Source organism: Capsaspora owczarzaki (genome assembly GCF_000151315.2).
Source record: "Capsaspora owczarzaki ATCC 30864 unplaced genomic scaffold supercont2.9, whole genome shotgun sequence".
NCBI classification, from domain to species: domain Eukaryota; class Filasterea; order Ministeriida; family Capsasporidae; genus Capsaspora; species Capsaspora owczarzaki.
In genome coordinates, this window is record NW_011887300.1 from 285,191 (window position 1) to 305,097 (window position 19,907).

The window sequence follows — 19,907 nt, forward strand, 5'->3', positions numbered from 1 at the left end:
AGTCGTGACAAGGAGCATTCGAGGTTGGTCCTGAATGCCAGCGGCATGAAGTATGTGGATGTGATGGCTCACTTTGCGTCGTTCGGGTTTTTGCTTTTGTATTTGACTCTTTGTAGTGATCGCGATCGCGACCGAAGCGATCGTAGCGACCGTGATGGCCATCATCGCAGTGACCGCGACCGAGACTACGACCGCCACTCGTCCCGCGATCGCGACCGAAGTGATCGCGACCGTAGTGATCGCGACCGAAGTGATCGCGACCGTAGTGATCGCGACCGTAGTGATCGCGACCGCAGTGATCGTGATCGTGATCGCAGTGATCGCGACAGGGACCGCGACCGTAGTGATCGCGATCGTGACTACGACAGGCACTCTTCTCGACGCGATTACGACCGCAGCGATCGTGACCGTGGTGATCGTCGAGACTCAGACCACCGAAGTGATTTTCGTCGCGACGATCGTGGTCGTGGTCGCAGCCAGCCTAGCCGTCGTTACGGCTCGAATCTGTACGTTGGGTTGAACTTTGAGCGTTGCCAGCCGGCTTCTCACTTTCACTTCGGTTCTTTTTGTTTTCTTTTGTATTTTGGTGATTGACACGCCTCAGGGATGATCGTCCACGTCGCCAACGCACAGTGTGAGTTCTCACCGAATCGTTTTTATTTCGAAATCATTGTGGAGCAGGCCCCCTTTTTTTGGAGTGCTTACCTTTTTTTTTTCACTGCTGCCCTCGCCCCACTTCTACAGGCCATCGAAGTACTGGGATAAGCCACCGCCTGGCTTTGAGAACTCAACCCCGCTTCAATACAAAGCCATGCTAGGCGAGTTGTTATTCGTATTGGCGTTTTGATTCCGTCTTGTCCTGGTTGTCGCTAACTCATCTCCCCGCAAATTATTCCCTCCTTTTTTTCTTTCTAACACCACAGTCGCCCAGCAGATCGGAACAGGTGGTCCTTCGCATTTCGATCACCGCGGCGGCGGCAACCTCCCGCCACCTTCGGCTGCACCTCCGCAGCAATCTGGTTACATTCACCCCAGCCGCATGGGTATCGTGCAGCACTCTGGCGGCACTGGCGGGCAAGCCGGTAGCGGGAACTACGGCAGTGGCGGCAGTGGCGGCTACACGAGCGGATTTGGTGGAGGTTATGCCAGCTCCTCTTCTGGCAGCAACTCTTACAACTCAAACAACCGCCAGTCTCGTCGTCTGTACATTGGTGGCATTGTTCCTGGCACACCAGACGTGAGTTGTTTTTTTGTTTTTCGTGATGGACTTCTTCCTCTCTGACCATTGCTCACAACCAATTTCACCTGTATGTGTGTGTTTGTTTGTTTCTTGGTGCGAAATCTTTCAGGTGCTCATTGTCGACTTCCTCAACCGTGAAATGAATCAACGCGGCATGACTTCAAGCCCAGGCAACCCAGTTCTTGCTATTCAAATGACCCCCGACAAGAACTTTGCCTTTTTGGATGTACGTTTTTTTTTTGTTTGTTTGTTTGTTTTGATGCATTGTTTTGACTTGGATCTCACTCTACCGTGCACCGCTCCACCAGATGCGAACGTCAGAAGAAGCAACCATGTGTATCGCGCTTGACGGCATCCCCTTTGAGGGTACTGTCTTCCGCATCAAGCGGCCGAAAGAGTACGAAGGCCGCGAGGCGAACGATCCCCCGTCGCTGTTTGGCATGCCCAGCAGCTCGGGCGGCGGCTTTTCATCACAAGGCGGCGCACAAGGCGGCAGCTTTGGTGGCAGCATGGGCAACGACAATCCGAACAAAATTTACATTGGAGGCTTGCCGTTCTCGCTTGATGAGCAGCAAATCCGCGAGCTGCTCCAAACCTTTGGTGTCATCCGGAACTTTAGTCTTGTCCGCGAAGGCAATGGCCAGTCAAAGGTATATGGCGGCGGCCCATTCACGTTCGTGTTTGACGTGTATTATCGTTTGCTGACTTATGCCGATAATGATTTCCGGTTTTTGTTTGTTTTGGTTTTTTTTTGCAAGGGCTTTGCATTCCTTGAGTACGCGGATCCGAATGTCACTGATATGGCAATCACAGGTCTGCATGGCATGCAGCTTGGTGATCGCCAACTGGTTGTCCAGCGCGCGGGGGTTGGCCGCATTCAACGTGGTGTAGGTGGCAATGTTGTGTTTTGGATGGTTTTGATTTCGGAGGTCGAGCATTGAGATCAAGTCGAGTCTCATCCCTCTGCTCTCGTCATTTTGGGTGCGAACAGGGTCAGCAGCCTCCTCCTTCCATGCCATATGGCGCACCGTCCTCGTTTGGTGCGGCACCCATCACCCCGATGCAAGCGACCCCAGTCGTCCAATTGTTGAACATGGTGACTCCCGAGGAGCTTATGGATCCCGAAGAATATCAAGGTGACGATTCTCATTCCTTGTTGATTGTGATTGCGGTGTTTGCCTGCACTGACTTTTTTTTTTTCACACTATTTCCCGCTTCCTCGTGTGTGAACCCAGACATTGTCGATGATATCCGAGAAGAGTGCAGCAAGTATGGCGAAGTTGTCAGTGTGGCGATTCCTCGCCCGGTGCCCGGTCGGGAGGTTTCAGGTGTCGGCAAGGTGTATGTCGAGTTTAGCAACGTGGACCATGCGTATCAAGCACTCCAAGCGCTTTCAGGTCGCAAGTTTGCTTCGCGTATCGTCGTGACATCCTTCTACGGCCTTGACGCTTACCGGCGTTCCGAGTTTTGATGCTGCCTGCTCGAGATTGCTAGATGATACTGACGTGCTTTTACAAGATGAAAATCTACACCGAAAAGCCGAGTTTGGAAATGGTGTGCAGATGATAGATCTATACATACATAGCTGTACTCACTGTTGCGCTTTCCCTCCCAATTTTAACCGGTGGTTGGCGGTGGTAGTCGTGAAATTGGAAGCAAAGTTGCAACTGCAACGCAATGACTTGAATTGAGCACAGAAGCAAAAACAAGGCTGCGACGGAGAACGACGGCAACACAACGCGAGCGAACAAGCACAATGGAGAAAAACAATGCACAACAAGAGAGAAAGAATCAAAGAAGGCAACAAAAACAGAACAAAGAAGAAAAAAAAAAGGGAAGAGGAGTAACAGTACAAAAGCAAACAGCAGCAAGCCAAAGAAATAAAAACAAAGAGCTGAAAACCCTTCAATGTTCCAGTTTATGGCGCTTGCACCGGTTGGCCGCCCGAAAGCTTTTGAGACAGCGTTGCCAAGGGAGCCATCTCCTTCTTCTCAACAAGGTCGTGCTCCTCAACAAAGAAGATAAAGTGCTTGTAGCACGAGTTCAGGTGCTTCTCTTCTTGCAAGGTCTCGAGCATCTTGTAGTGGTTGTAGTAAATGTGTGCATAAATGCGGAACAGTCGCTTAAAGATGGTCTTGACGGTCTCCTTAAACGTACTGGGGAAGTCATCGCCTGTGCAAAACCAAAATGTCGAGCATTTGAGTCATTCTGGCAAAACAACATCCATCCTTTCCCCGTTGGAACAGGTCGTGACCTGTGGCACTGCACACAAGATATCACTCATGTAGTTTGCACAATTGGTTTACCTTCCATGGGGAATATTGACTCGTTATCGAGCTGCGCTTGGACCCAAGTCATCAGATTGTCAATGTACTGTGGGGCGGTGAGCTTGACGGGCTTTTTCTGGACCTCATCGGCCCAATAATACTCGTAGGCTGGCCCTGCGCTCATTGTTGGGCAGGTAGCTTCGGTGCACAGCTCGCGAATGCTGCCGTACATGAGATTGAGCTGGTTGTAAAAGTCGAGTGCTGCGGCGGAGAGAGAGAAAGAGAGAGCGCAAGTTAGATAAGGAGGAAAACAAAAGTAACGCATCCACATGAATAGAACGTGAGAGTGAGGGTGAGAGTGAGAGTGAGAGGGCGAAAAAGGAAAAGAAAGGAAGAAAAAAAAAAAAAAAAGCACGCGCACTCCAGCAAAGACAGGAATGTTACTCCAGCAAAGACAGGAATGTTTGAAAAGAAATCAGAAAAAAAAAAAAAAAAGACAATACGAAATCACCACACACGCACACACACACAAGACCAGCAAAACGCAGAGCCCATCCAAAAACGAGACGAGATACTCAGAGGGCAGAATCTTCTTTTGATGGATCGTTGTTCCGTTTACACACACACGCTGGACGCTGGACGCTGGACGCTCGAGAGCTCGAGAGCAACCACTTACTGTTAACGGCGAGCCATTCGTTGTCTTTCTCGCCAGCAGGAACGCGGACGGCTTCGCGGAGGTTGCCGCCTGCGCCGAGCGTCTTGACCATCAGGGTGTGGAGCTGGTCGCGCTTGCTGCCCTTCAGGAAGAACTTTTTCGGTCGGAAGGTCTTGTCCTCCGTGCTGCAAATCCAGTTCAAGCCCAAGCAAATCCAATCAAATGAGAGATGGTGCCTGACGAGTGCAAGAAGCCCAGCCAGCTTTACAACCCAGCAATGATTGTCATAAAGACCAGCATTCCCGCTTCTCCAACCTCTCTCAACCCCTTGCAAGCGACTCGCTGCTCAAAGGCTCATAAGAGTGGACGATCGCACAACGCCATCACGCGTCAGATGCAAACGAGACCAAACCAAAGAGCGAGACAAGAAGAAACCAAAAAAAAAAAATGAAAAAAAAAGGAAAAAAAAACATCACCCACCAAACCCTTGAGTTGTTTCTATGCGGTTGGTATGTTTTGTGATTATTATTGTTATGATTCTCGTTACTAATAATAACAATACGATTATTTTTTATTTTTTATTTTTTTATTTTTGGTTGCTGTCTCGTCCCAGCACCAGCCACGCTTGACGACGCAGCGTTTGCTTTTTGCCAAACCCTCCGCTTTTGGTTGCGCTGCTCATGCCACACCACCTAACCCTAACCCCCCTTCCCCTGCCTTCCCTCTCTCCAACAAGCAGTCGCAGACCAGCCAGCACTCAACGTTTGCCTGTTTGTTTGATCCTCTTTTTTTTTTTTTTCTTTTTTTTTCTTTCGTTTTATTATGAGTTTTGCATTGAGTTTTTTTTTTTTTTTTTTTTTTGGTTTATTCTGTCTCTCGCTGTCTCTCTCGCACTCGTCCACCGCAGTTCGGGCGGCTGGTGAGTCTCCTGACAGGTAATACTCGAGATGAATGCCACCGCGAGACAAGGCACGAGAGATCGTCCCCTCCCCCCATCACCAGCAACCAATTCAAAAGCAACAAGCAAACACAACAAGCAAAAAAAAAAAAAAAAAAAAAAAAAAAAAAAAAAGAAAAAAGAAACGAAAGGCTGAATGCTCGTATTGATGGATTGGCTCCAGGGTGGGGAAAGTCCAGTGCTGCTGAGACGAAGAGCAACGATGGTGGTCATGGAGCGCAGATGCATGGGCGCGCAGTGGAAGTGGAAGTGGAAGATTGAACAAAAGAGGGCAAAAAAAAAAAAAAAAAACCGATGCAGCGAAACAAACAAATCATAATAATAAGGAAAAAAAAAAAAAAACCAACATACAACAAAGCTTTCAATGTCGAAGTCATGGAAGAAAAAGTGAATGAAGAAGAAGACTGAAGACTGGAAAAGAAAGTGAAGAAAACTGAAGGAACAAATGAGATGAAAAAAGAAAGAGAGTGGAAGAGAGATTGAGCGGGACTGGGCGGAGATTGCAAGAAAGAAGCAGTACCAAAAAACTCAGCTTGAAACACCTTCAAGCACAACAAGCATCACAAACCCCATGCACTTGGATCGCACATGTTGTTAAAAATGTCTCAAATTTGAACAGAGGGAAACGTGATATCGATGAAAGACACAACAAACGCACAACAAACCACTTTTGCCCCGTCTTTTCATTTTGTTTTCTTGTTGTTTTGGGTACTTTGCTCGTTGTTGGGTTGCTTGTTACACGACACGAATGCTCAGGATGGCTCCTACAATGACACAAAATGAGAATTCTACGACCAAACACAACAACAACAAACAAAAGACCACAGATCCAACCTTACCATCAAACGATTTGCCGTTGAACGATGCAAAGGCTGTTTGGGCACTCTGGGCATCCTCGAAAACGACGGTAGCAATGCCTGCTTTGAGTGCAGCGCTCGTGATCGTCCCGCAGCTTCCAAACAAAGTCTACACCACAAGCAGCACAACAACAACAACAACAACAACAACAAAAACCAAAGGGATCACGATTGAGCTTCTCCTCCTCCTCCTCCCATGCTTGGATTCGACGCCAATGCAAGGACAAATCTTACTTGAACATCCATCAAGGACACACTTGCGGGCAAGCCCGGAACAATCAGCTTGCAGCCGGTGGTCTCGTCAAACCCGCCGAGGCGAGCAAACACGTCCGCGTTGTTGAGCCGCAACGCCGCAGCAGCAGCCAGAGCGGCCGATGCACCTGTCGACTCGGACACGGCTTGAGGAGCAGCATTCGTTGTGGTGACACGGGACTTTGACGAGCGGACGGCGACGCGGTTGGAGATTGGCACAACGCCAGCAGAAGTAGTGGCGGCGGCGACGACCGGGGCGATTTGCATTGCGCTACCCAGCATCTGGGCCTGCATGAGCTGTTGCATCTGCATCTGAGCCTGTGCAGCCTGGATCATCATTTGCTGCTGCTGGGCCAGCTGCTTGCGCTGAGCCTTGGTGAGGTCTACGCCGCCGCCAGCGGTCGCAGCGGCCTTGATCGCAGCGCGCGCACGCCCCGCCTTACCACTGTGGCTATCGCTGTGGTTGTTGTTGTTGTTGTTAGCAAACTGCTCTGCGGCCTCGGCAGTGTCGTCCTCGTCTGGGCGCGCATTTGGGTTGAACTTGTCGTGCTTCCACGATCCCTCAATCGACGACGTCTCCTGCACAACCCCCGCCCCCGGTTCAACACACATGATGAAGAATTGCACAAGCATCAAGTCAGCGTTCGATGCGGAAGTTGGAGGTTGGATGCGAGGCTGTGATGGAGCCGCTGCTGCATTGAGCTGTTCAGGCTCTCTCTCGTGCTGTCTCTCGCTCGCTCTCTCGCTCAACTCACCTTGCGGGTGGGGAATGGGTGGCTTGACGCCTTGTTGGAGGTCCTGCCTGGGCGGATCTTGCCGCCGCTGCTCTGCTGGATGTGGTCGCGGTGGCTGTTTGCTCGGCTGGCCTTGGCAATGTCGTCCAGCGACATGTTGAGCTTGTTTTCGAGGTTGAAGGCCATCGCTTGTTGGAACGGTCGAGAAAGAGTGAGGCTCACCTTTTGTTGAAGGAAGATGTAAATGCTGTCAAAAGTCACAGATCGAAGAGCGGTCGATGGCTCTGGTCTGAGAGCGCGAGGATCCAAGCTGCTGAGCGCTGAGCGTCGTGCAACGCAAGAGCTCCCATTTCAAAGACGATACTACGAGGAGGACTTCAGATTCCATCTTCAAAAAAAGCAACAACAATCACGGCTTCTCAGATTTCAATAATCAAAACTTCTGAGCATTCAGTTCTCTTTTTTTTTTCTCTCTTTCCTCGCTGTCGTTTCAGTCACTCCAATTCAAAGCTCAGTTTGTGACTAGAATGATGGCTGATTGCCCTGATGAGACTGCAGCTGCTCCAGTTGCATCCGAGCACCTGCAGCATCCTCAGGCGAACGAAACCATGCCAAAGCGAAGGCGAAAACCGCCAGCTCTGTACGAGCCGTCGCCCGACAGTCCAGCAGCGCAGCCGACCCATGGAAGCAATAAGACTGCTGCGAATACAGTTACCACGGCCGCTGGAGCGTCGCGCAAGGCGGCTGAGGCAACGGGTGGTCGTGGACAGCAGCGCGCGCGAGTTGGCGCCAAATCCGCGTCGTCGTCGTCGTCCTCCTCGTCATCATCCGCAGCAGATCAAGCTTCGACTGCCCCTGCTGCTTTAAGTCAGGCTGCACAGAGCGTGTTCTTTACTGAGCCAAACGCGCAGGCTGCTGCGTTTGAGCAGGCACGCGCGGCCGTTGCTTCCGCAGGGATCAATGGAAATTTGGCGCCAAAAGCTGCCTCGCATGCCTCGAGTGCTGCAGTCTTCATCCAAGGTACCGCGCATCAGCGGATTGCAAAAAGCATAGCTTGTGGAGTTGTTTTTTGTATGCGGAGACAGAGTTTTCAAGGTGTTTTGCAATGCTCACTTTGTATGTTTGTGATTTTTGAACCACGCTTTTGTCATGCAGCGGCACGGCAATCCACAGTGTCGTTACTGGTAGGTCCTTTGAGAGTTGTCTGAGCTCGAGCTGCATAGTCTATTCCAATATGGATGCCACTTTTGATATGTCTCTTGGATTTCTCACCTGGTGTCTTTCTCGCAGTCTGAAATGCGCAGCGCATTCCTTGCCCGACAAGCAGCAAAGTTAGCAGAGGTCGCCGAACCAGTCCCAAGCGACAGTCTCGAAGATGTTATGAAAGAAGGGTGAGTCGCGGTGTCGTTGAAGCGTGCAGATGGACGCCCGTTTCTCACCCGTTCCGAACTTTCACCACCTCAGAGATTCAATCGACACTGTTCGAAAAGAGCAAGTCTTCCGAGATAGCCTGACTGAAAATGATCTGGCTATTATTGAGAAGCGTATCGCACTACAGAAGCAACAATTCGAGGCCTTCAAGCGAAAAGACGCGCAAACCCGCATCAAAAAGCTGCTGAGCGTTTATCCTTACTTGACGGAAGAAGAAGCTCGCTTTGCTTTAGAAGAGTGCCGCGATGAGGTAGGATGCTTGGTCTCGCATTGCAGTGTAAAAGCCGGATGACCACCTTTGATTCATTGCGCGTTTTGGCATTGCTTTAGGATGACGCCATTCTCAAGTTTGCAGATCCCACCCAAAGCTTCCTCGTGGAAGTGCGCAAAAAGACCGCCCTGCATTACAACCCAAACACTGCTGGTACGAAGCGTCGTGTTTCTTTCCGTTCGTGAAAGCGTTTTTGTCTGATTTTGCCCTTCCCCACCCTTCCTCATCTGCTGCACTCTCAGACGAACTTGTTGTCATTCCAGACGCTATTGCACCACCGGCGCCCGAGCAACAGGAGGCTTATCGATTCATGATCACCAAGCGCCAGCAAAAGGCAACAAAAACGGCCAAGACGGCAACCGTCGAGCAGAAGAAACGCCAGGCAAAGTATAACAAGGCCACAAGGCCCCTTTCGCTGAAAGAAGCCATGTCGCAGCTGAATACCACGACAGACGCCGCAGCGGGCTTCAAGGACTGGTCAGAAGCCCGCATTCGCGCGTACAAGTCGATCGACGTCAACCCCAATGCCTATTACTACCGGTTTAACGCGCCCAACGAAGAGCCTCGCAATGGCGCATGGACACAGGTAAAATGCACTTTAAAGACGAACATTCAGTGCGTCGAACTCGTTTGGGATCTTGGAACTGATCGTGTCGGTGGTTTTCAGGACGAAAAACAACTCTTTTTCGAACGGTTGCGCGAAATCGGCGCAGATGGACAATGGGGCATCTTCTCAATGGCCATTCCTGGGCGTGTTGGGTATCAGGTGAGGCAAGCTCATGGCTAAGCTTTTGTGATGTTCTCTCGTTGTCGCTCAGCTGTCGTTTGCTTCCAAGCAGTGCTCCAACTTTTACCGCAAGCTCATCCGTGTTGGTGAACTGAAAGACAACAACTATCTTGTCGATCCTGTCAAAGGATCGGTCCATTACTTGTTCACGTTGCGCGCAGACGACGGCGGCCTTGGTACGTGTGTGCTCGACACCGCCTGATCTTTGATTGTGTAAACTGACCGACCATTCGCCCGTTCCGTTTTGTAGTTCAAAAAGTCCGGCAGTTCCAACGAAAACGACAAGAGGACGACGACGACGACGACGACGACGAGGAGGACGAGGCGCAGAATCCGGTGGCAGCGCCCATGGACACTCCGTCTGCCACTGGCAATGACTCTGGCACGGACTGCGACGTCAAGCCAGATGTCTCGGGCAAGAGGCCATACACATCTCGCAAGCGTGAAATGATTTTCAAGCGAGAAAAGCGACCACGCTTGGCCGAACCTTCAGCCACCGTATTCGTGCCGCCGTCAGAGGTGAAGCCTCGTGAGCCCAAACGGCGCGGTCGGAAAACCAAACTAATGCTGCAAATGGAGCGCGAGGCTGCCGAGCGATACGAGTTGGAGCACGGTGGGGAACACCCTCCAGGTCCCAGCTTTCCCGAATTCAGGTTGCCTCCAGGTCCAAATACCCTGCTTCCTCCAGTACCCAAGCCTCCGCCATCGCAAAGGATTGCCATTTCTGGCCTGACAAAGGTCAAGCCAACCAAGGGGCGGGCACAAAAGAACGACTCTTCAGGCGACGAAGAGTTTGGCGCAACTGGCCCGTCCGTCGTTGGCAAAAAGCCGTCTCACGTCGCCGCCTCTTCCTCTTCCGGCAACCCTAGCACTACAGCGGCCACTGCGAGCAAGAAGAACAGTAAACGCAATGTACCCAAAGAGCCCTCGTACGAGGACGACGAGGACATGCAGCTGCATGGCGATACCTTGCAATGGAAGCCACGCGAGGGCTTTTACACGACCAGTCGACTGCGAAAGATGCGCGGGGAGCTGAACGAGGCTGACATGATTGAGGCAGGCATTTCAGACTTTTTGCCGGATCTCGTCGACCCCATCACACTAGATCGCGTCGTGATGCCTGCCATTTCTCCCGCTGGTCATGTCATGAGGTTTGTGCAATGTGCTCGAGTGGGCGTACACTAATGAGGGGGGGTGGATTCAGCCTGCCTGACATTGTTATTTTTTTTTGGTTTCGTGTTTGTTGCCCATTCCACGCAGTTACTCGAGTTGGCTGCAGTGCATCGAAGAAACAGGTCTCTGTCCGCTCACCAAGTCTCCGATGCGCAAGCGGGATCTCGTTCTTCTGACTCCCGACAACATTGAGCAGTACCGCGACAAGATTGTTCGCTGAGGCGATCATTGAAGGATTGATTGCTGGCTGGATTGATTGCTTGAGATTGCTTGAGATTGATTGAAGCATGCGGGGGTGCTCATGGCACGGTCAAGTGACACACTCTAAAAGCAATAAAGCTCGTCCTTCCTTCTTCATGTCAGTCCTTTTTTTTTTCTCTCTTTTCTCAGATTTTGACTCGGTGTCAAAGCTGCCGCTCTCTCTCGCTCTGCATCATTCACACCTCTGCTTCACTCTGTCGCGACCACCCGCGCGTCTCTCCCCTTTGTTTCTCTCTCTTGCTTGAGACCTTCTTCTTGAGACGCAGTTCTTCGCCCTGGCGTCCCCGTCGTCCCCGTCGTCGTCCTCGGTGCGAGAGCTGACCTCCCCACTGGACAGTATTCTCCCGTCGCCGGATCCCACCGTCGGACACCCGCACCACCGCCACCCCAGCAGCAACAATAGCAACAGCAACAACAACAACAGCACCACCAACAACAGTAGCAGCGGTATCCTCAACACTTCTGGTGGCAGTGGTAGCACCGGACAGAGTCAGAGCCGCGCCACACGACACTCGACCTTGAGCATCAATCGCGCCTTCCGCTGCTCGGCAAGGTAATGAGACCAAAAACCCCCCAAACTTGCAGCGTCGTAGTACATGCTGCGACGTGAAGGCTGATACCAAAGAGCCAAGCGCAAAGTCCCAATCCCAGTCCCACTCCAAAAGTCATGCCACCTGAGCAGCGAGCCATGTTGCATTTTGGGGAGGTCATATCGAGGCCTGTGTTGGAACGAACTACTCATGATTCGCAGTGATGTTGATGTTGGAAATTTTTGTGATTTGAAACTACGACGAGTCTCACCTTGATCTGTATTTTTGTTGGATATTTGGTTGGATATGTGCAGAGTGGCTCGCAAGAATCAAGCAGCATTGGCCAACAGTACTATGGAAGCAATGCTGCAGCCGGAGTTGCACCGGCAATGCGATTACCATCGACTTCGTTTGCGAGCTCGGGAGGTCTGAACAATTCAAACTCGAGCTCGTTTTTGACAAATGGCGACTTCCCCTACAATTCGAGGGTGCACCGCATGGGATCATCCACTCCGCCACAGTTACAGCAGCAGGACATTTCGGATTTGGATTTCCTCCAACAATACGTCAGCGTTCCTGTAAGTTAGTGTCGCCGGCGCGAGTTGAGCTGGCAAAAACAGTGCTTGGCAAACCAACTTTGATTTTTCCTCTCGCTTTGTTTTGTTTTTTGGGTGCTCCCCCACCCCAACACTCAGCACCCCAATCAAGATGCGGCGGGCACAGAAGACAGAACGACGGTTGCACTCGAGAACTGCCAGAAGACGGTTGTGGCACCAATGACGGTAAAGTAGCGAACTTGCAACCTTGTTTTTGTTTTCTTTTGGTTTGCCTCACATGCTCATTCTCACACACCCCCCCGTCTGTTGTATATATCTCCTACACTTTCTCCAGTTCTTGCTCACCTTCCTTGCCTGGCGGCCATTTTCAAGAGTGCAAAAACCATTCAGCTTCCTCTACTTTGTATTCTTTTTGTCGCTGCTCTTTTACAACTATGTTTACGACATTGTTGTGTGTCAGCAGCAGCCTGGTCTGTGCCCCAACCTGATTTCCAAGTTTATCGTGCCAGACTGCTTGCATCTTGCGTCGTACCTTTACGGCCTGTACTATTTCCGGCTGCACTCGGGGTTTGACGAGAACACGGCCTTGATCGAGACGGTCTTCCTCCAGTCCACCACGGGCAGCATCCGCACGCTGTTTGGCGACCTCTCGCAGTCCCAGCTCGTCAAGACACTGCGTTGGTATCTCGCGGCCGGCATCGGCTGGCTGGCCATTCGCCTGACTTACAACTTGGTCAAGTACACTGTTGTCCAGACGTCGACCTTTGACACTGGCGTTCGCAGCATGACCACCATCTTTATGGTCGTTGCCACCTTTGCTGCGGACTGTGTGTACGTTGTGATTGTCACCTGCTATGCCATCCAATGTCGGCTGCTGCTCTTTTACATTGATGGCCTTCGCAACCGCATCAACCAACGCCAGCATCCCCTGTCGACTGCCATGAAGGTAGGTTGGCTCAGATGCACGCGCGAGCTGAGGCTTTTTTTTGTTTTAGGTTGTTCCTCCCGCTCACCATCCGCTCATTTGCTATTGGTTGGTTGCAGGAGCTCATGCAAATTCAGCGGTTTGTCAAGAAGCTGAACAACGGCCTCGGCAAGGTGGTGGGTCTGTCCGTGTTCATGTTCACCCTGCTGACCATTTCTCCATTCGTCCTGTTCTTGGACAAGGACACGCTGGCCTCGTACACGGATGTGCACAAAGGTGTTGTTTTGTGCGAATTGGCCGTTTGGCTTCTGATGCTGGGCACAACGCTGGTTCAGGTGCGTGTTGTCTTGTTTGACATTGGATGGCGATGGGCCTGCGTGATGCATAAGGGATGGTGCTTTGTGGATGAGGATTGGACCTGACTATTCCCCCCTTTTTTTGTTTGTTTCCACGATGCAGGCGGCTCGTCTCACGGCCAAATGCCTGTCGCTCAAGGACGTGGCCATTGTCGTGCGACACGAAGGTCATTTGAACGCAACGACTGCCGAGCTGGACTCGTTTATGCTCTTCACCATCAATCTGCGCATGCCTGCAAAGATTTTCGCTGTTACCGTCACTGCAGGATTGTTGATGCGCGCGATTTTCGTGTCTGGCGTGATTGTGCTGATGCTCTTCCAGATCGGTGCCATTCAGCTGTTTATTGGCGCCAACTGACACCCCCGCCCCCAATTTTGTGTTTTGCATTGAAAATGTTTGGAAATGAAGAAAAAGCAAAGGATGATCATTTCGCAAAGTTTCATACATTGCACATCCACAAGGCATTAATCCTTCTTTTCAGATGTAGTGGCATTCTGCATTTGTTTGGCGTAGTATTCACGCACTTCAGCAATGGAGGTTGGTGGTTTCTGAAAACGGCAAACATTGCGAACAATCAGCACAATCACCTTCCCAACATCCCCAGTGTACCAAGCGGAAATCAAATCACAAGCATGGTTTACCTCTCCTTGAGGACGCGACTCTTTCTATTGATCGGAAATTGTGAAGTGGGGGGGGGAGAGTGAGGGTTGAAAATCAAAAACTCGCAACAAACCAACGCACATTTCCGCCCTCCACAGCACAAGCCATGTGCTCCTTCGAAGGAGACTTACCCGCCGTGCTTGAACATCCTCCGCAAAGGTATGCGGAAGATTGAAAAAGTAGTAGAGCGAGATCGGGAAGAAGACGTAGATGCCAAACTAAACCAGCCAGCATTTCGGCATGACCGGCGCACAGAAGCACAAATTCGTGCATAGTTGTGGTGAGTACGAGTAACACCATTGTGCGATGTGCGACATCAAGCGACGTCGAGTGTGAGGCATAGTCCAGTCGCAAGCGGGATGCTGGGAGTGCGACTTCCAAAGCCGCTTCAGCGACGGGCCTCCATGTGACTGCACCGGGGAGGGGGGGGGCTGCTGAAGCGCTGTACCCGATGCCTCAAGCATGTGCAGCATCCTGGGCTGAAGCAGCGGGACATGCAGTGCAGGCTCAAAGCAGAGTGTGAGGCGCTTTCGTTTCGCTGCTCACCTTTACTATTTCAAGCTTCGGTCCCGCCATGGTGACTATCAACTCGACTCAAAGCGATTCAAGTGAACTTCAAAGGTGCTTTTGGTGTTGAAGGTGCGAAGGCTGTGGCGTCCAAACCTGGCGATACACAATGCCAACAAGGACGAGTGAGTTTGAGTGGCTTTTGCATTGGAACAAACGCTGTCACGCTGCTTCAAGAGCCAAGTCCGAGCTTTCTGATGCATTTGCTGATGTGCAAAGCTCAATCAAAGCTTCATAGATGTTTGACGCCGAGGCTTACGATGAGTTTTGTGAGATGCACAGAAAGGTCAATGCAAAGTGACTGGAAGCCCTGCATTTGGGCATTCGGATCAAACCGCATCGTACCGCATCGTTCCCCCCTATCACATCTCGCATTGTCCCCAATGCAAATCAAACCTTTCTCACTCGCTAAGACCATCAGACCAGTAGTCCTTTTTCTTCTTCTTTTTGCTTCTTCTTCTTCTCATTGTTCCAAGCATTTTGCTTTGGTCGCTTTTCTTGGTGAGTTTTCAATGCTCTCTCTGTCTCTGTCTCGCTCGCTCGCATCACCGCTCCACTGCATTTCAACATGGAGGGGCGCAAGCTGTGTCACTTTGCATCTTGTTCAATCAGCACCCCCCCCTCGGTCTTGCTGCTGCTGTGCTTGTTCCTTCATCTTTTTTTTTTTTTTTGGCTGCTTTCGGCTGGTTTGGTTTCAGCCTCAGCTCGGTCGCCCGGCTGCCGTCCGCCTTATGCACAGACACTCCTTGCCATACGACATGGCCCATTGCCATGACTCACTTGTCGCTCGGCTGGATGAGCATCAGCGTCGAGAATCACGGCCTTTTTTTTTTTTTTTTTTTTTTTTTCCTTTTTTCGCGTCTCTGCAGCACAGGCCGATTGATAGCGCCAGTTTCGCCTTGCTCACCCCATCACTCAACATCTCTTGCCTTCGTTTTCCTTGTGCTTCTGAGACGGTGCGCGCTGAGCGTGAGCGAGAAGGTGGGGAAAGCGCTCTCTCTCTTCTGAGCGGCGGTCTTTTTTTTTTTTTTTTTTTTTTTTTTTTTTTTTTTTGATTTTAGCATGAATGCAATGCGAAAAGCACCGAGAATCCCTGCTTCGAATAGTGAATTCGGCGTAAGGATTTGAATCGGTTTTACGCGCCTCGATCCTTGCTCTTTTTTTTTTTTTTTTTTTTTTTTTCGATCGAGTGACCGCTTGTTCTGAGCAATGCATTTGTGACTTGGGTGCTGCAGTGAATTTGCGATGGCCGGTACGCTGTGGTTTGTGAATGAGAGCAAGAGAGTGCGTGAGAGCAGGCCAAGCGCGAGGTGTGGGGTTGGAACGAAAAAGAAAAAAGAAAAAAAAAAAAAAGAAAAACCTGTCAAAATCTGTGTGTCGTCTGAGCACGAGAGGCAGCCGACTTTGACACCCCAGTCACACCACCACCACCACACCACCCACCCCAAAAAGCAGCAAGATTCATTTACTCGACTTTACTGTTATTTCCCCTTCCCCACCTTTCAAAATCCTGTCTGATTGTGATTGAACTGCGCGTGAGAAATCGACCACACACAAGACCAAAACCGACAAAATGCTGCCACAAAAAAAAAAAAAAAAAAAAAAAAAAAAAAAAAGGATTTCAACAACATTCCAATCGAGTTAAAATCCAAAAAATGCCATTTTGAAAATGTGAATCATTCACGACTCTCAAGTTGGAGAGACGAGTGTGTGTGTGGATGACGAGTTGGAGTGTAGAAGTGTAGTACAAATGGGGGTTGAGTGGCTGAGTGGTTGAGGAGGTGAGTGAGGAAGGAGAAAGACAACGAGAGAAAAGAGAGCAGGGTTTGATTCCAATGCCACACGACTACTATGACTATGACGACTAGCACTACGACAACGACGACAACACTTGCATCACACGACAACACGATTGGAAATCGGGTCTTTGACTGTCATCAAACACAATGAGACATGTTGCATTGGCAAAACCCCTCTTGCGCTCAGCTCAGTCTCTCATTTGCCCCTACTCTTTTTTTGCGGTTCTATTGGAACTTGTTGCTCACTCCTCCCCCCACACCCCCACACGCAACAAATGGCCTTGGATGTGCTCTCTCCAACACTAGCATTCGGCGATCACCTGGTCTTCATGTCGGCCGTCGACGTACCGTTTACTTCAGCCTCATCCTTGCACCATCTCCACCACTTGAACCAACAACAACAACAGCCGCCCATGCAACACACGCAGCTGCTCGACATGACGCAGCAACAACAGCTACAACAACAACAACAGCAGCAGCAGCAGCAACGGGACGACGAGGCGAGCGACGACAACGAGCGCGATGACAATGATGACGAGAACGAGGACAACAGCTCGGACGAGGATGGCGATGGCGAGGGCGGCGACGAGGAAGGCAGCGACAACGAGACCATCTGGTCGCGCGACATTGAGGACGCCTTCGACGAGGCCATGGCGCTCTATCCGCCGTGCGGGCGCCGCAAGATTGTGCTGCCCGAGGACGGCAAGGCGTACGGCCGCAACGAGCTCGTCGCACAGCACATTTTCAAGCGGACGGGCAAGCTGCGCACCCGCAAGCAGGTCTCCAGCCACATCCAAGTGGTCAACCGCAAGCGCGTGCGGGTGGACAAGATTCCCCGCGGCAACCGAGTGAGTGTCGTTGTGTGTGAAAGTCTGTTGAGGTGAAGCGAGAAGTGGGCGATTTGCGGTAGTCTTTGATCCTTTTCCTCTCTGCCGGTCTCGATCTCCTTTGCGGTCTCTATGTCTCTCTCTGTTTCTATGTCTCTCTCGATGTCTTGTCGTGAGTGAGAGTGAGAGTGAGTGAGCGGTTGATGAGAGCATTCCGAACTTGATTTTACACGCCCTCCATCCTCTTTCATTTTCTTTTCGCTTGTGTCTTTCTCTCGTTCTCGCCCGTCTCTCCGTGTCAATGCTTCTCCCTTTGATATGAGCATTGGAATGGTACCCATTGGTCATCACTGAGCATTGGATGAGCCACAGGGGCTCTTTGTGTGACCTTTTGCGGTTTTGCAAGAGAGGTGTGTGAAAAGGGAAAAAAAAAAAAAAAGCAAGAAAAGAAAGAGCCGCAATAAGAACCGAGATCGATCGAGTTGAGTGATATCGTGTGATTGGCAAAATGATCGGATGACGCATGGACAGCACACCAAGTCACGATGCGATGCGATGCGACTGGACTTGATCGAATGGGAGACAAAACCCCGGTGCGGATTTGGAAGATTGAGGATTTCAATCACCAACCGACCCCTCTTCCACCCCAACCTCCATCATTGGACCAACCCACCACTCTCTGCAAGCCAATCAAGAGTGAACAGATCTCGTATCACTCCACTCCTCCGCTTTTGACCTTGAACTGCGATTGTGCTGCTTTTGTGCTGCTTTTGTGCTGGTGCTTACTCATCGTTTGCCACTGCTTTTTTTTTCTTTTTTTTTTTTTCCCTTCCGTTTTTTCTTTGTTGTTGTTGGCCCTCCGCATTTTCCGCCTACGCTCTTGCTGCTGCTTTTTTTGCTTCTTGTATCGCTCGCTCGCACGCACGCAGGGACCTCGGAAGATGGACGGAAAGTCGCCACGAACAATGTCGCCGTCCCTCAAAATGGCGCTCAAGAACGAGGCCGGCCCGCTGCCTTCCTCGCTTCACCCGAGCATGGCTGGGATTCCCGGTGCTGGCGCCGGAGGCCTCCCCATCCTGCCCGGCGGCGCGTCCTCCTCGTCCTCCTCCTCCTCCCTACCCTCTGCGCACGGACTGCTGGGCCCAGGGAGCGCGGCAGGCATGATGCCTTACAGTTTTGCCAAGCCCGGTACTGGTGGTGGTGGCGAGCTGGCCGTTCCACTCGGAGGGTTGCATCCAGACCACCACAACTCACATGGCATCGTCTCCCCCGCAGACACGTCATCGTCGAACGAGTCTATCGCACCGGCAGCAAGGGTCAACCACATGAGCAATAGCAACACCAACATGATCATGCCCCCATTTAACATGCCGCCATTCGCGTATCAACCAGTCGGATTGCAGCCACCACTCATGCAGATGCATCCACAAATGCAAGCCCTGCAATCAGCACCCTTCTCGCAAGTCCCATCTCAGACACAACAGCAACAACCACCACAGCAACAGCAACATCAACATCAACAGCAACAACAACTGCAACAACAACAGCAACGCGGTCCGTTTGTCAATTCATTCACCCCGACGGCCACACCACACTCGGGGTTGGCCATGCCCGCTTGGGGTATCGATGCGATTGGCAACTCCAGCTTGAACAGTATCAACAACGGCGGCAGCTTGGGATCCAGCACGAGCGGTGGCACTCTCACTCCAAGCCTTTCCGCTGGCCCTGCGGCCGCAGTCGCCTTGACGGATCCGGTTGTGACCATGATTTCGTCGATTGTTAACAACACAAGTGGCACGAGTGCCATCACGGGACCCATCCCCAAAAACCACGGCATTGCGCTCAACACGTTTGCCTTGTATCGCGACGCGGACGACATGCTCCCGCTGGGCGGGCCGAGCACGACTCGGCACTATCTCGTGCAGCTGAACGACGTCCCCGGCGTGGACGAGTTTGATCCTCTGTCAATGCGGGAGGTGAGCGACCTCTTCCCCGACCTGCAGGAGCTCGCTCGCAACCAGCCAACTGCCCAGTTTGCGCTGGTCAAGTGCTGGGCCAACTTCCTGGGCCCCACTTTTGATGTGCGACGTGCCCACCATGTCTACGGCTTTGCCTCATCCTTCCAAACCGCCGATACGCTCAAGTTTTTGGGCTGCACCACGTCGGTGTTTGCCTTTGGCGAGCAGCTCGTGCAGCGAACGACGCAGGTCGACGCTGCGCTTGTGGCCAACGGCCGGAGCTTCTTTTGTCTCGAGCGGGCTCCCCTATGCCCAGACGTCGTGTCCATTATCGATTCGCTCAAGCTGATGCTTCCACGCCTGGCAGAGATGAACGATGTGCTGGACTACGTGACAGTTATGCAGACTCTCTTCCGACCCGGCACTTGCCAAGTTCTGCTTTGCGTCTGCTACATGTTTTCAGTCTCAGAGGTCGACGGATCGCAATACTCGGTGTATCGGCTCACTCCTTAGAAACAGACAAAAACCCCCCCCAAACAAAAACAACAAAACAAAAGTTTTTCCCCTCAACGCATTCGGGTTTTGCGTTGTGGCGTTTGCTTCTTCCCCCCCCCCATTTTCTCCTAGTTAACATTTCAAGTTTTCTTGTTTGCTCGCAAGATCATTTGGCACCCATCCATCCTGTCCGCGGTTGGCTTGTTTTTTTTTTTCTTTTCTTGCTCTTTCTCGGTGTTGCGTTTTTCGGCTTGCTCCATGACCGGCACCTTTTGCCCCATTCTTGTATACGACTTGCAATATAGATATTATTTTTTCTCGATTTGTTTGGGCAAGCAAAAGCAGT

At 51.3% G+C, this 19,907-nt stretch overlaps 6 protein-coding genes across 6 annotated transcripts; 3 read left to right on the forward strand and 3 right to left on the reverse strand.

Moving 5' to 3' along the window:
* Positions 1-606: 606 nt before the first annotated feature.
* On the forward strand, positions 607-2,711 carry CAOG_05480 (splicing factor u2af large subunit; the record flags this gene model as incomplete). Its single annotated transcript, XM_004346103.1, has 6 exons — positions 607-634; positions 924-1,237; positions 1,350-1,466; positions 1,549-1,890; positions 2,232-2,376; positions 2,476-2,711. The coding sequence occupies 6 exons, from the start codon at positions 607-609 to the stop codon at positions 2,709-2,711; spliced, it is 1,182 nt and encodes a 393-aa protein (XP_004346153.1).
* Positions 2,712-3,158: 447 nt separating this feature from the next.
* Positions 3,159-4,462, reverse strand: CAOG_05481 (mob1; the record flags this gene model as incomplete). The annotated part of the gene is made up of 4 exons (XM_004346104.1): positions 3,159-3,412; positions 3,547-3,768; positions 4,184-4,347; positions 4,431-4,462. 4 exons carry the CDS (start codon positions 4,460-4,462, stop codon positions 3,159-3,161), a joined length of 672 nt encoding a protein of 223 aa, XP_004346154.1.
* Positions 4,463-5,709: 1,247 nt separating this feature from the next.
* CAOG_05482 (hypothetical protein) lies at positions 5,710-7,165 on the reverse strand. Its single transcript, XM_004346105.2, has 4 exons — positions 6,985-7,165; positions 6,212-6,808; positions 5,960-6,086; positions 5,710-5,884 (listed from the first exon to the last, which is right to left on the reverse strand). The coding sequence occupies exons 1-4, from the start codon at positions 7,147-7,149 to the stop codon at positions 5,856-5,858; spliced, it is 918 nt and encodes a 305-aa protein (XP_004346155.1). The 5' UTR covers positions 7,150-7,165; the 3' UTR covers positions 5,710-5,855.
* Positions 7,166-7,493: 328 nt separating this feature from the next.
* Positions 7,494-13,612, forward strand: CAOG_08894 (hypothetical protein; the record flags this gene model as incomplete). The annotated part of the gene is made up of 16 exons (XM_011272254.1): positions 7,494-7,983; positions 8,119-8,147; positions 8,254-8,354; positions 8,428-8,644; positions 8,725-8,818; positions 8,908-9,251; positions 9,333-9,431; positions 9,505-9,628; positions 9,703-10,603; positions 10,713-10,836; positions 11,153-11,439; positions 11,733-11,994; positions 12,112-12,198; positions 12,308-12,919; positions 13,018-13,233; positions 13,358-13,612. The coding sequence occupies 16 exons, from the start codon at positions 7,494-7,496 to the stop codon at positions 13,610-13,612; spliced, it is 4,242 nt and encodes a 1,413-aa protein (XP_011270556.1).
* A 107-nt stretch (positions 13,613-13,719) lies between these two features.
* Positions 13,720-14,388, reverse strand: CAOG_05485 (hypothetical protein; the record flags this gene model as incomplete). The annotated part of the gene is made up of 5 exons (XM_004346108.1): positions 13,720-13,803; positions 13,897-13,920; positions 14,047-14,133; positions 14,213-14,325; positions 14,364-14,388. 5 exons carry the CDS (start codon positions 14,386-14,388, stop codon positions 13,720-13,722), a joined length of 333 nt encoding a protein of 110 aa, XP_004346158.1.
* A 485-nt stretch (positions 14,389-14,873) lies between these two features.
* Positions 14,874-19,866, forward strand: CAOG_08895 (hypothetical protein). The gene is made up of 3 exons (XM_011272255.1): positions 14,874-14,983; positions 16,588-17,129; positions 18,038-19,866. Exons 2-3 carry the CDS (start codon positions 16,611-16,613, stop codon positions 19,577-19,579), a joined length of 2,061 nt encoding a protein of 686 aa, XP_011270557.1. The 5' UTR covers positions 14,874-14,983; positions 16,588-16,610; the 3' UTR covers positions 19,580-19,866.
* The last annotated feature ends 41 nt before the right edge of the window (positions 19,867-19,907 follow it).

What these genes read in the sequence shown, in the direction of transcription:
- CAOG_08895 (XM_011272255.1), top strand. Translation starts at nt 16,611, where the DNA reads ATGTCGGCCGTCGACGTACCGTTTACTTCAGCCTCATCCTTGCACCAT. An exon ending in AGATTCCCCGCGGCAACCGA is followed by an intron (nt 17,130 to 18,037) that starts GTGAGTGTCGTT and finishes GCACGCACGCAG; the next exon opens with GGACCTCGGAAGATGGACGG.
- CAOG_05482 (XM_004346105.2), bottom strand. Translation starts at nt 7,149, where the DNA reads ATGGCCTTCAACCTCGAAAACAAGCTCAACATGTCGCTGGACGACATT. An exon ending in TGTCCTTGATGGATGTTCAA is followed by an intron (nt 6,087 to 6,211) that starts GTAAGATTTGTC and finishes CTTGTGGTGTAG; the next exon opens with ACTTTGTTTGGAAGCTGCGG. An exon ending in CAACGGCAAATCGTTTGATG is followed by an intron (nt 5,885 to 5,959) that starts GTAAGGTTGGAT and finishes GTGTCATTGTAG; the next exon opens with GAGCCATCCTGAGCATTCGT.